General features: G+C 43.2%; 1 protein-coding gene across 16 annotated transcripts in view; it reads left to right on the top strand.

Annotated features, from left to right (window-relative positions):
* Positions 1-12915, top strand: part of LOC122542090 (osteocalcin 2-like) — a 74098-nt gene that overhangs the window by 32066 nt on the left and 29117 nt on the right. For 13 of the 16 annotated variants that reach the window (XM_043679437.1, XM_043679443.1, XM_043679440.1 and 10 more), the window contains 8 exons: positions 1668-1703; positions 1941-1997; positions 4349-4384; positions 5046-5102; positions 6680-6724; positions 9341-9397; positions 12346-12381; positions 12529-12564. In XM_043679437.1, coding sequence (XP_043535372.1) covers positions 1668-1703; positions 1941-1997; positions 4349-4384; positions 5046-5102; positions 6680-6724; positions 9341-9397; positions 12346-12381; positions 12529-12564 — 360 coding nt within the window. The remainder of the gene's footprint in view (positions 1-1667; positions 1704-1940; positions 1998-4348; positions 4385-5045; positions 5103-6679; positions 6725-9340; positions 9398-12345; positions 12382-12528; positions 12565-12915) is intronic. The other 3 variants (XM_043679438.1, XM_043679448.1, XM_043679446.1) reach the window with 3 other exon arrangements.

Below are 12915 nucleotides of genomic sequence, written 5' to 3'. Positions count from 1 at the left end.
CATGGTGAGCTGAGCCATTCAGCGGCTGCTGAGTGTGAGCAAAAAGCAAACATGTGACAAGGACACACTTTTCAATTGTGAACATTTTACACTCATTTTCCATTTGGTCATCAAAAACCTGTTTCCATTTCAGATTCTAAAGAAAGTAGAGAAAGGAAAATCAAAGTGATCACTTCAGGACAAGATGATAGTTTGTAGATCTCTCTGTGTGGGGCATTACCGACTGCACTAATATATGGGAGCTGGGTCTTTATTGAAATGACTCAAATACACGTGGAGACAGGGGACAAGGAGCAGGATGGAGAGCAAGCTGATTACAAATAGCTAACACAGAATGGGGGTTGAAGCTCATTACTCAGACTGAGGGGGGGATCTGTGCTGGGATCACTGTTGGTCAACATTTATAGAAACAACTTGGTCTAAGGAATCAGAAATACAATTTTCGAATTTGTTGGTGACACCAATCTGGGGACAAACTTCATATTGCAGTGATTTTGCAATTTTGTATTTGAGAGCAGAGGATCCATGGTCTGCTCCCTTGTTACAGAGAAATGACTGAAGGTTGTTAACCTAAGAGTCACCAATTCAAAGACAAGGGGAGACTTTGAGGAGGAGGAATTGGTGGAGGAATTGAACCCATGCTGTTGGCATCACTTTCCATCACAAACCAGCTGCCCAGCCGATGGAGCTGTATAGTAGGGATGAGGGAAACATGTGAACATCTGGAGAAGAGGAGGCAAGCTCCGGGTGACAGGGCGATGATAATCAGGAGACCGACGGCACACTTGATGGACGGTCAGTTTGAGCCGAGGAAAGAGCTTCAGAGTGAAGATTCTGGGAGCAGACTGGCACTAAATCAACAGCTTCATGTCATTGGGGCCTGTGTTGCCATGAGATGGAAACAGAGAAATGAAAGTTAAACAATGGGTTCAATCTGGTCTGGAGGATTCGGAGGAGGTTCTGGGGAACATTATTTGACAGGAAAGGTTCACTGAAAGTGAAAAGAAGGATCTACAAACCAGTTGTGAGATTGGCTTTGTTCTATCGAACAAAAACCTGGGACATACCATGAAGTGAGGAACAGGGGCTGGATAATAATGAGGAGTGATGCAGACGTGGATGGGTGCAATAACAAAACAGGACAAAGTCAGGACCCAGCTTCAGAGGCTCAATGAAGATTGTAGCTGAGAGACTAAGGACTAAAATGTGACCTGACTGAGGACTCATCCAACAAATTACACCTTAATATGGTGACAGGGGCTTGATATCTGTTCCTGTGGAAACACCAAATACAACACTTTCTGTAATAAATGCAAGACAGAATTCAGAGAAATGTGTTTATTCAGAGAACGATGGGAATATGGAACTCACTCCCAGAGAGAGAGAGGCTGAGGTCAATTGTTTTGACAGATTTGCATGAAATGAAGAGTGTTTACAACAAATTGTAAAAATCAGCAGAGTGTATTGGATTGCATGGCCTCCTTCCTTTCTCTAAATATCTTGGACATTTCCAACTAAAGCTCTGTTCTGGAGCTGTCCTGTGCTCCAGTGCTGAGTGTTGGATGGTTGGGAGGGGTGTTGTTTGCAGTGGGAGGGGGATAATTGAAAACCATACAGATATTGGAACGTGTGGTTTGGAAACTGAAATCCTGATCTCTCTGTTTCAGACTCAGCAGAGAATGAGAGTGCACCTGATACTAAAGGTATTTATCCCCATCTTTCAATAACACATCACCGTTACAGATTTAAATATCATTAAAACAGGAGGGACAGGTTTATATCTATTCTGATAATGGAACACAATCTCCTGGGATTGGAGAACCAAAATACCCTTCTTTCTATTCTAGGTTCTCTGGAAAACAAAATGAGTCACTCAGAGGCTCAAGCTATCTATATTTCTGTTTCAATCTGCCATTGTTTGTCAACTGTTTCCATTTCAGATTCCAAAGAAAGCGGCGAAAGGAAAATCAAAATGATCGCTTCAGGGCAAGATGATGGTTTGTAGATCTCTCTGTGTGGGACATTATTCACTACACTAACATATGGGAGCTGGGTCCATGAGGATTAACAAGCTCTTTAGTGAAATCATTCATATACACACGGAGCCAGGAGACAAGGAGCAGAATGGAGAGCAAGCTGGTTACAAAACAGCAAACTCAGACTAGTGCTTTAAGTGACTTACTCAGAGTGGGGGAAATGTGGGAAGTGGTGTTTCTCCAGGATCCGTGCTGAGATCAGAAATAGATTCTAAACCTGTTGGTGACATCAAACTGGGTGTTTTGTTTGTGTTGAGGACATGGTCATAGCCTTTGTTCTTGGCTAGATTATTGAAATACATTTCAGATTATATTGTTTCACAGGCATTTATATGGACTGCTTGATTATATTTCTAAAATGTTGATCAGGGCCATCTTCTGAGTTCACCCATGAGAAAAGCAGCGATATTTCGAACTCAGCTTCCTACTCTGTGGGATTCCAGAAGCTGTGGAGCAGATTAGGCAGGAGCTTTCCAACCTGCCCATTGTCTCAGGAGCAACCCAGAACCATCTTCCAGAAAACGTAGTTCAAAAGCAATTCAAAATCTGTTTTCACACAGATAATCTGATTATCTCTTCCTGAGACCACAGTAACCATTCAAAATGTGCCATCTGCTTGAACATCAAGTCTCTTCCAGACTTGCCAGAACCAATTCCCAGATACTGACTTTGTTAATAGCCAACCTCTGCCATCTGTTTAAACGCAATGCTCTTCCCAGGATCACTGTGTCTGTTGGAATGCCTTTCATCAAGAATCACCCTGCAATTTACCTGCAGGTCTGGCCTCACAAACAAACAAAGCTTATTTGTTCTGTTCCTAATTCCACCAGTCAATTCCAGCCCATAATTCAAAATTAATAAAAGATTAAAAAATAATGAAAAATTGGTGAGGGTTCTAACACAGGTCATTTCTATTTCAGGATGATGAGAGTGAGGGTTGAGACTTTATGTGTAAGAATATGGATGACACAGATTCCATTATAATGCTGAATTAAAATTCCATGGAGCAACACAGAGATCTGGGATTTCAGACACATTAAACCATTGAACCTATTGAGACAGGTTAATAAAGGGTCTGTTCCTGTGCTGTGCTGAGAGTTGATCAGTTCTTTGTCCATCGAGCACAGACCCAGATTCCTCAACCATTCCTTGTTTGACAAGTCCTTCATCCATGGGACCATTGTTGTAAATTTCTTCTGGACTTCCTGCAATACCAGGACACCCTTCCTTAGATACGGGGCCAAAAACCGCTTTCATATTTCAAGTGTGGTTTGACCAGAGCCTTATATAGCTTCAGCAGGACACCACTGCTCTAGTATTCTAGCTGTCTTGAAATTAATGCTAACATTGTTTTTGCTTTCTTAAATGCCAACAGAACCTGTGTGTTAACCTTTTGCGAATCTAGAACTCGGACTCCCAAGTCCCTTTGTGCTTTAGATTTCCCAATCCTTTCCCAATTTACAAAAGTAATCTACGTATTCATCCTACCTAATGGCATAACCTCCTACTTTCCTACATTGTATCCCATCTGCCACTTCTTTGTCCACTCTCCTAGAGTCATTCATTTTGCAGCCTTCCCAATTCCTCAACACTACCTCCCCTCTACCGATCTTTGGTGTCATCTGAAAACCTAACAACAATGTCCTCAGTTCTGTTACCCATTGTTAATATATAATGTGAACAGTTATGGTCCGAGCACGGCCCCCTGCGCGGGTCACCAGCTGCCATCCTGAAAAAGATCCTGTGCATTCTGCCAGTCTGCCATTCCTCTATCCATGCCAATATCTTACCCCTAACACTATGGCCTCTTATTTACCAGCCTGCTATGCATCATCTGCTCAGAGGCCTTAAGTGCAATATGTCCACTGGTTCTACTGAATCTAACATGCACATTACCTTCTCAAAGAATTGTAAACTATTTGTCAGGCATGACCTTACCTTGACAAAACCATGCTGTCTCAGCTCTATTTTACCATGCACTTCCAAGTATTCCACAATCTCATCCTTGATAGTGGACTCTAACATCATTCCAATGTCTGTGGACAGGTTAATTGGCTTATAGTTTCCTGTCTTCTGCCTCCCTCCCTTCTTAACAATGGATGTTACATTTGCCATTTTCCAGTCATCTGGGACGACCCCAACACCAGTGATTCCTGAAAGATCACCACCAGTGTATCCAACTGAAATAATCAAGGGCTACCCAAGTGCTGAGTGTGGGCGGTGTTTACAGTGAGAGGGGGAATCATTGGAAACCGTTTGGATATTGGAATGTGTGGTCCATTCCAACTGAAATCCTGTTACCTCTGTTTCAGATTCAGCGCAGAATGAGAGTGCACCTGATACTAAAGGTATTTATCACCATCTTTCAACAACATGTCACAGTTACAGATTTAAATAGCATTAAAACAGGAGGGACAGGCTGAAACTATTCTGACAATGGGGCACAGAGGCCCTCCTGGGATTGGGGAACTGAAAATCTCTTTACTCTAATCCAGATTTTGCACAAAGAGCAAGTTATTTGGAGGCTCCATAGAGTGATATTTCAATTGTAATCCGAGCCTGTTTCGAACAATTATTGCTGAATAATCTATTGATGATTGTACAAATGATTCTGGGAAGCTGTTTGGATCCATTGGCATTGGATGGAAAGCCAAAGCTCAGAGCCCAGAGTCAGTGCTTGGCTTATTGTTCCTGTATCTGAAGAGCCAGGAGACCAGAGAGTGCGGCTTAGAGACAATCTCAGCCCCGGGCAGGAAGGGACACTCACATTTACCCTGGAGACTCCGGGATTCTACCCGCAGTTTCCTGGTGAAATGAGCTGACCTCAATCCAACCCTGAGCTGGCCCTTTGAGTGATGGGAATGCGGCTCATGGTGAGCTGAGCCATTCAGTGGCTGCTGCAATGTGTGAGTGTGAGCAAAAAGCAACATGTGATGGGACATACTTTTCAATTGTGAAAATTTCACACTCATTTTCCATTTGATTATCAAAAACCCGTTTCCATTTCAGATTCCAAAGAAAGCAAAGAAAGGAAAATCCAAGTGATCACGTCAGGACGAGATGACGGTTTGTAGATCTATCTGTGTGGGGCATTATTGAGAGCAAGCTGGTTACAAAACAGCAAAAACAGAGTAGGGGTTCAAGTGCTTAACTCAGACTGGCGGGAATTGGTGTTCCTCAGGGATCAGTGCTGGGATCACTGTTGATCACTATTTATGGAAACAGCTTGGACTTGGGAATCAGAAATAGAATTCCAAAACGGTTGGTGACACCAAACTGAGCGCCTTAATCAGTATTGATGAACCATCACGAGATGTTCTGTTTTGTTACCAAATTAACTTTATATTCTCCATGGGACATGAGTGTTGCAAACTGGGCCCAGTATTTATTGCCCATCCCTGGTGCCCCGTGAGAAAGTGGTGGTGAGCTGCCTTCTTGAACTGCAACTGTTGGTGCGGTTTGTGGCCGTTTACAGTGCTGTTAGGGAAGGAGTTCCAGGATTCAGAGATTTCAGAATAAAGGGAGTGAGGTGTTTAGCTGGAGGAAAATTAATTACTCATAAGCCTGGAAAAATCCGAGTGAAAACTGCAAGGTGGAAGATAGGAATTCGGGCTTTAAAACAGACATTTCATTAAAACAATAACACAGCTTAATAAATTCACAAATAGCAAATCATTCAATGCAATTGATGTTCATTTTGACAGAATTAAGAAGCTGAGCAGTTGTATTAAAAATGTCCTGAGCCTTGGTCAGTCTGCAGTATATCAACCCCATCACCATGTTCCTCAACTTTCAACAATAGGTCACAGTTACAGGTTTAAATATCATTCAAACAAGAAGGATAGATTAAACTTACTGTGATAATGGGACAAGATGCTACCTTGGGATTGGAGAACAGAAATTCTCTTCATTCTATCCCTGATCCTCCCAGAAGGAGAGTCACTCTGCAGAGACAGCAGGTATCTAACAGAGATTTCAGTATCACATCATCCCGCGTCAGGAATTAACCAGAGACCGCAGTCTGATTGGTCACGGTTTCTTCCAAGTGGGGTTCGTGTCTGCTGATACTTGATTCCAATCCAATCCTGGTGCAAAGCTGGACAGTCCCTCTAGATCTTTTGTTTTAGATTACATTACAGTGTGGAAACAGACCCTTCGGCCCAACAAGTCCACACTGACCCGCCGAAGCGCAACTCACCCATACCCCTACCATTTACCCCTTACCTAACACTACGGGCAATTTAGCATGGCCAACTCGCCTAACCTGCACATTTTTGGACTGTGGGAGGAAACCGAAGCACCCGGAGGAAACCCACGCAGACCGGGTCTCCGGCGCTGTGAGGCAGCAGTGCTAACCACTGTGCCACCGTGCCGCCCAATCTCTGGATTGAGATCCTGAATTATTTGAATCCTGGGTTGATGTCTCAGGAGCAAAGTCCAAACCAAACCGGACCCATCACCCAGTTCAGGTCAGCATGGGGTCAGTGTGAGACATACAGAATTCCTCACTCCCTGCCCCTTCCACCCCAAACCCCACCCAACCCCCGATTACTGTGAAATCAATGATATAATCAGTTCTCAAATCTTTCTCTTTCAAGTATAATCTTCAATGGACAATACTTACTCTCTTCTTTCTGTTTCAGGATCTGATGAGATTAGAAAGTGGAACAGAAACAACCACAACTCCAGTGAGTGAACAATTCTCGGATTTATTGATTCGAGCTGAGTTCCAAGCCAATGTCAGTCTATCTCCTATGCCTTTTTTTCCAAACTCTCTGTTCGTCCATTGAAATTTCAGGCCAAACCCAAAACTAGTGTGTGTGTTCCATACTTTAGACAAGAGTTCAGTTTGTGTGTGAGGAGCGTGAGGGGAAAATTAAACCCAATTCTCAGGAGAAGCAATTTCAAGCACAGTAGCTTTCCTGGGATGGGGGAACTGAAATTCTCTTCCTCCTGTTTGAGATTCTTCAGAAAAAATGAGTCACTTGAAGGTATATACATTTCTATTTTAATCTTTCCCAATTTTGATAATAATTGCTGAATAAATAAGAGAGCAATAAAGCAGTAGTGTTGGGTCTCTTGAAGAGCATTAAGCTGGATAAACCCCCAGGGCCTGATGGGATCTGGAGCGATGGAGGCTGAGGGGAGAGTTGATAGAAGTCTATAAAATGTTGCGATGCATGGATAGGGTTGACTGTCAGAATCTTTTTTCCCGGAGTTGAAACTTCTAATACAAGGGGACATGCATTTGAGGTGAGAGGGGAAAAGTTCAAAGGAGATGTGAGGGGAAAGTTTTTTTTCCACTAAGAGTAGTAAGAATCTGAAACACACTGCCAGGGGTGGTGGGGAAGACAGACACGATAGGAGCATTTACAGGACTTTTAGATAAGCACAAGAATATGTAAAGACTGGAGGGATATGGACTAAGGGCAAGAAGAAGGGATTATTTTAATTTGATATCATGTTCAGCACAACAAATTGGGCTGAAGAGCCCATTGCTGTGCAGTACTGTTCTGTGTTCTATGTTCTAACCTTTGATGATTCCATTAACGTCTCTGGAGATTGATTTAGATTTTTAACTTTTTTTTAATATGTAATTCTCTTGTGGGACATGGGTGTCACTGGCTGGGCTAGCATTCATTTCCTGTCCCTAGTTGCCCCTTGACAAGGTGGTGGTGAGCTGCTTTCTTGAACCAATGTAGTCCATGTGCTGTCGGAAGACACACAATGCCATTCAGGAGGGAATTCCAGGATTTTGAACCAGTGACACTGAATGAGCAGCAATGTATTTCCAAGTCGGGACGATGAGTGGCTTGGAGGGAAACTTGAAGATGGTGGTGTTCCCAAGTATTTCCTGCCTTTGTCCTTCCAGATGGAAGTTGTTGTGGGTTTGGAAGATGCTGTTTAAGGATCTTCAGTGAATTTCTGCAGTGAATCTTGTAGATAGTATACACTGCTAATACTGAGCTGCATGGAGGGAGTAAATGCTTGCGGATGTGGTACCAATCAATCATGCTGCTTTGTCCTGCATGGCGACTGAGGAATATTCTATTAGATTCCTGACTTTTGCCTTATGGATTGTGGACAGGCTTTGGGGAGTCAGGAGGAGAGTTACTCACTGCAGGATTCCTAGCCTCTGACCTGGACTTGAGGCCAGTGTATTTATATGGTGAGTTATGGTCAGTTACATGGCCAGTTTCTGGTCAATGGTAACTTCAAGAGTTGTTGATAGTGGGGGATTCCGCATTGCATATCAAGGGGCGGTGATTAGATTCTCCCTTATTGGAGAGGTCAATAGCTTGCATTTGTATGGTGAGAACATTAGTAGGCATTTGTCAGCCCAGGGCTGAATATTGTCCAGGTCTTGCTGCATTTGAACATGGACTGCATCAGTATCTGAGGAGTCATGAATGGGACAGAGCATTCTGCAATCATTTGTGACTTTATGATGGAGGGAATGTAATTTTTGAAGCAGCTGAAGATGGTTGGGACTAGGACAGTTCTCTGAGGAACTCCTGCAGAGATGTTCTGGAGTTGAGATGACTGATCTCCAACAACCACAACCATCTTCCTACGTGCCAAGCCTGACTCCAACGAGATGAGAGTTTGCCCCCGATACCGATTGATTCCAGTTTTGCTTGGGCTCCTTGATGCCACACTCACTCAAATGCCTCCTTGATGTTACGGGCTGTCACTCTCACCTCACCTCTGGAATTCAGCTCTTGTTCCATATTTGAGCAAAGGGTATAATGAGGTCAGGAGCTGAGTGGTCCTGGCAGAACCTAAAGTGGGCATCACTAAGCAGGTTATTGCTGAGCTGGTGCTGCTTGATAGCACTGTTGATGACACCTTCCATCACTGATGATTGAGAATAGACTAATGGGGTGGTAATTGGCCTGGATTTCTTCTTCTCTTTTCGGTCAGGACATACCTGGCGATACATAGGTCTTGGATGGAAAGCCAAAGATCAGAGCACGGAGCAGTGCTTTGCTCACTGTTCCTGTATCTGAAGAACCAGGAGGCCAGAGAGTGCAGCTTAGGGACATTCTTAGCCCCGGGCAGGAAGTGAGACTCACGCTACTCTGGAGACTCCAGGATTCAACCTGCAGTTTCCTGGTGAAATGAGCTGACCCCAATCCAACCCTGAGCTGACCCTTCAAGTGATGGGAATGCTGAGCCATTCAGCGGCTGCTGCAATGTGTGAGTGTGAGAACAAAGCAGCATGTGACAGGGACACACTTTTCAATTGTGAATATTTCACACTCATTTTCCATTTGATCATCAAAAACCTGTTTCCATTTCAGATTCCAAAGAAAGCAGTGAAAGGAAAATCAAAGTGATCGCTTCAGGACAGGATGATGGTTTGTAGATCTCTCTGTGTGTGGGGCATTATTGACTGCACTAATAAATGGGAGCTGGGTTCATAAGGATTAACAAGCTCTTTATTGAAATGATTCAAATACACGTGGAGGCAGAGGACAAGGAGCAGGATGGAGAACAAGCTGGTTACAAAACAGCAAATAGAAGGTCCTGGAGAAATACATCAGGTCTGACAGCAGTTATGGACAGAGAAATAGAATTAGGGAAATGGAGTTCTGGAGAACACTCATACTGGACTCAATGCTTTAACTCTGTTTCTCTCTCCACAGATATTGCTAGACCTGCTGTTTCTCTAATTTATTTTGGTTTTTATGTGACATTTGTATTCAATTTCCTTCACAAAAAGCAGGGGCATTGTGTTGTCTTTCGTAATTACTTGCAATACTGGCACACCAACATTTTTTGATTTTTCCATGCAGATGCTCAGATCCTTCTGCAAATCCTCACCGTTTACATAATGTGATTCTTTCATTTTTTTCTGCCAAAATGGACAATTTCAGGTTTTCCCAACTATACTCCATTTGCCAAGTCATTGCAAACTGATTAGCCTCCCTTTTTCCTGTTCTTCCTTTGTTATGTGCACTTCACAATTTCCTTTCCAATCCATTTTTAACTCATCAGCGAATTTCATCACCATATCATCCCTCCCTCCAACCAAGTCCTTTCTATAAATTGTGATAAGATGAGGTCCCAGCACTGATCTCTATGGCACACCACTCATCATTACATCATACCAACCAGAAATGATCCACTTACGATGGCCCTATATGTTCTGTTCATTAGCCAACAATCTATCCATCCCAGTATGCTGCCTCCTATGTAGGATCATAGAATCACTAGAGTGCAGAAAGAGGTCATTAGGTCCATCGGGTCTGCTCAAACTGTCCAAAGGGCATCCCAGATTAGCCTTGTATCTAGAGTCCTATGGCATGGATGTAATCCCTTTGGCCCAAAATGGTCCATGCTGATCAAAATGTCCATCCATGTTAGCCACATTTCCCTGCACTTGGCCCATATCCTTCTAATCCTTTCCTATCCATGCATTAATCCAAATGCCTTTTAAATGTTGTTAATTGTACCTGCCTCAACTACGTCTGCTGGCAACTCATTCTATGTGCATACTACCATCTGTGTGAAAAAGCAGCCCCTTTTATTCTTTCCCCTCTAACCTTAAACTCATGCCCTCCAGTCCTCAATTCCCCAACCCTGGGAAAAAGACTAAGTGCATTCACCCTATCCATGCCTCTCATTAACTTATATACTTCTATATGGTCCCCCAAAGAACAAAGTCCTAGCTTTTCCAACCTCTCACTATAACTCAGACCATTGAGTCCAGGCAACACCCTTGTAAATTTCTTCTGCACTCTTTCCAGTTTAATAATATCCTTCCTATAGCAAGGTGACTAAAACTGAATATAATACTCCAAGTACGACCTCACTAACTCCTGTATAACTGCAATATAACTTCCCAACCTCTATACTCAGTGCACTGACTGATGACGGCCCATTTGTCAAAAGACTTCTTCACTGCCCTGTTTACCTGGGACTCCACTTTCAGAGAATGGTGTATCTCAATTCCAAGGTCCCTCTGTTCCACTACACTCCTTAAGGCCCTACCATTCACCATAAAACTTCTACCTTGATTGGCCTTTGCAAAATACAAGACCTCACACTTATCGATATTAAACTCCATTTGCCATTTCTCAGCCCACTTCCCAGCTGATCAAGGTTCTGATAATCTTCCTCACTGTCCACGATGCTGCCTATTTTAGCGTCATCAGCAAACTTACTAATCATGCCTTGTACATTCTCATCCTAATCAATGATATAGATTACAAACAGTAATGGGCTCAGCACCCACCGCTGAGACTCTCCATTAGTCACAGGTCTCCAGTCCGACAACCATCTTTCCATTATTACACTCCACTTCCTACCATCAAGCCAATTTTATATCCAATTTTCCAGGTTTTCCTGGATTCCATGTGATCTAGCCTCCAGAGCAGCCTACCATGTGGAACCTTATCAAAGGCCTTACTGAAATCCATGTAGACTACATCTACCGCCCTGCCCTCATCAACCTTCCTGGTCACTTCATCAAAGAACTCTGACAAGCTCTAATTGTCTTATCCTACCCATCTTTGCACTGTGGGAGTGAATTGGAGTACCTAAGGAAGCCCATGCAGACACTGGGGGACTGCACAAACTCCATATAGTCGCCCCAGGGTGGAATGGAACCCGGGTTCCTGGCGCTCTGAGACAGCAGTGCTGATCACTGAGCCACAATGCTGCCCTCATTATAAACGTATACTTTCCACAATGACCTTTGATGCTACATCTTATCACATACCTCTGGAATCCTAGTGACAGCACATCCATCACCTCCCCATTATCCACAGTGCTTACTACTGCCTCAATACATTTCAATTAATTTGTTATCATTACTTCCCTGTCTCAAGACTTTGTTGGCTCTCTCAAAAGCATTTAAGGGATGATTATTTCAATAGACAAAAATATGCATGGCAAAGGGGAAAGGGCAGGGGCAGTACTCAAAGCCATGCTGGTCATTTGGAAAGGTGTGCAGACGCAATAGCTACATATCCTCCATGTACACAGTAACACTGCTGGCATTATTCTGACCTTCCCAAGTGTCCTGATTCACATCCGAACAAATAATTTCAATAACTTCCCTCTGACAGATGTTAAAATACTGTTCTCTAAGTTTCTTCTTTTAGTCTCCATTAATTTTGGAATAAAATAGTTAAGATCATTGAGTAATGGTCTGATATTCAGTTTAAACTCATATCCAGAACTGTCCCATGCCCGAGTGCAGAGTGTGGGAGGTGTTTGCAATGGGAGGATGATGAGTGAAAACCATTCAGATATCGGAACATGTGGTCCAGAGACTGAAATCTTGTTCCCTCTGTTTCAGACTCAGCGGAGAATGAGACTGTCCCTGATACTGAAGGTATTTATCCCCATCTTTCAACAACACATCACAGTTACAGATTTAAATATCATTAAAACAGGTGGGACAGGTTAAATCTATTCTGATAGTGGGACACAGAGGCTCTCCTGGGATTGGGGAACTGAAAATCTCTTCTTTCTGTTCCAGATTCTGCACAAAGAACAAGTCACTCAGAGGCTCAAGGTGTCAATATTTGTATTTTAATCTGTCTCTATTTCTAACAGTCACTGCTGCATAATCTATTAATGATTGTACGAATGATTCTGGGAAGTTGTTTGGATCCATTGGCCTTGGATGGAAAGTCAAAGTTCGGAGTCTAGACTCACTTTTGCCTAGTTGATTTTAATCTTACTGCGAATCCTCTTGCAAGGATGCCTACCTTGAAGAAGTTCCCCTCCTCTCTCTACAAGAATCTCAGTGAGTCTCTCTCTCACTGCAACCCCCAGGTCATCTCCTGTGCCCTGAAGCTCTTCAACCATGTCCTGAAACAAACTCGACCTATCACCTCCATCCCCACCTCCATCCACCTATTGT

This window comes from Chiloscyllium plagiosum, chromosome 39, assembly GCF_004010195.1.
Source record: "Chiloscyllium plagiosum isolate BGI_BamShark_2017 chromosome 39, ASM401019v2, whole genome shotgun sequence".
In the NCBI taxonomy this organism is placed as follows: Eukaryota; Metazoa; Chordata; class Chondrichthyes; order Orectolobiformes; family Hemiscylliidae; genus Chiloscyllium; species Chiloscyllium plagiosum.
Note: the sequence above shows the minus strand (reverse complement) of the source record. Positions and strands in the feature narration are given on the sequence as shown.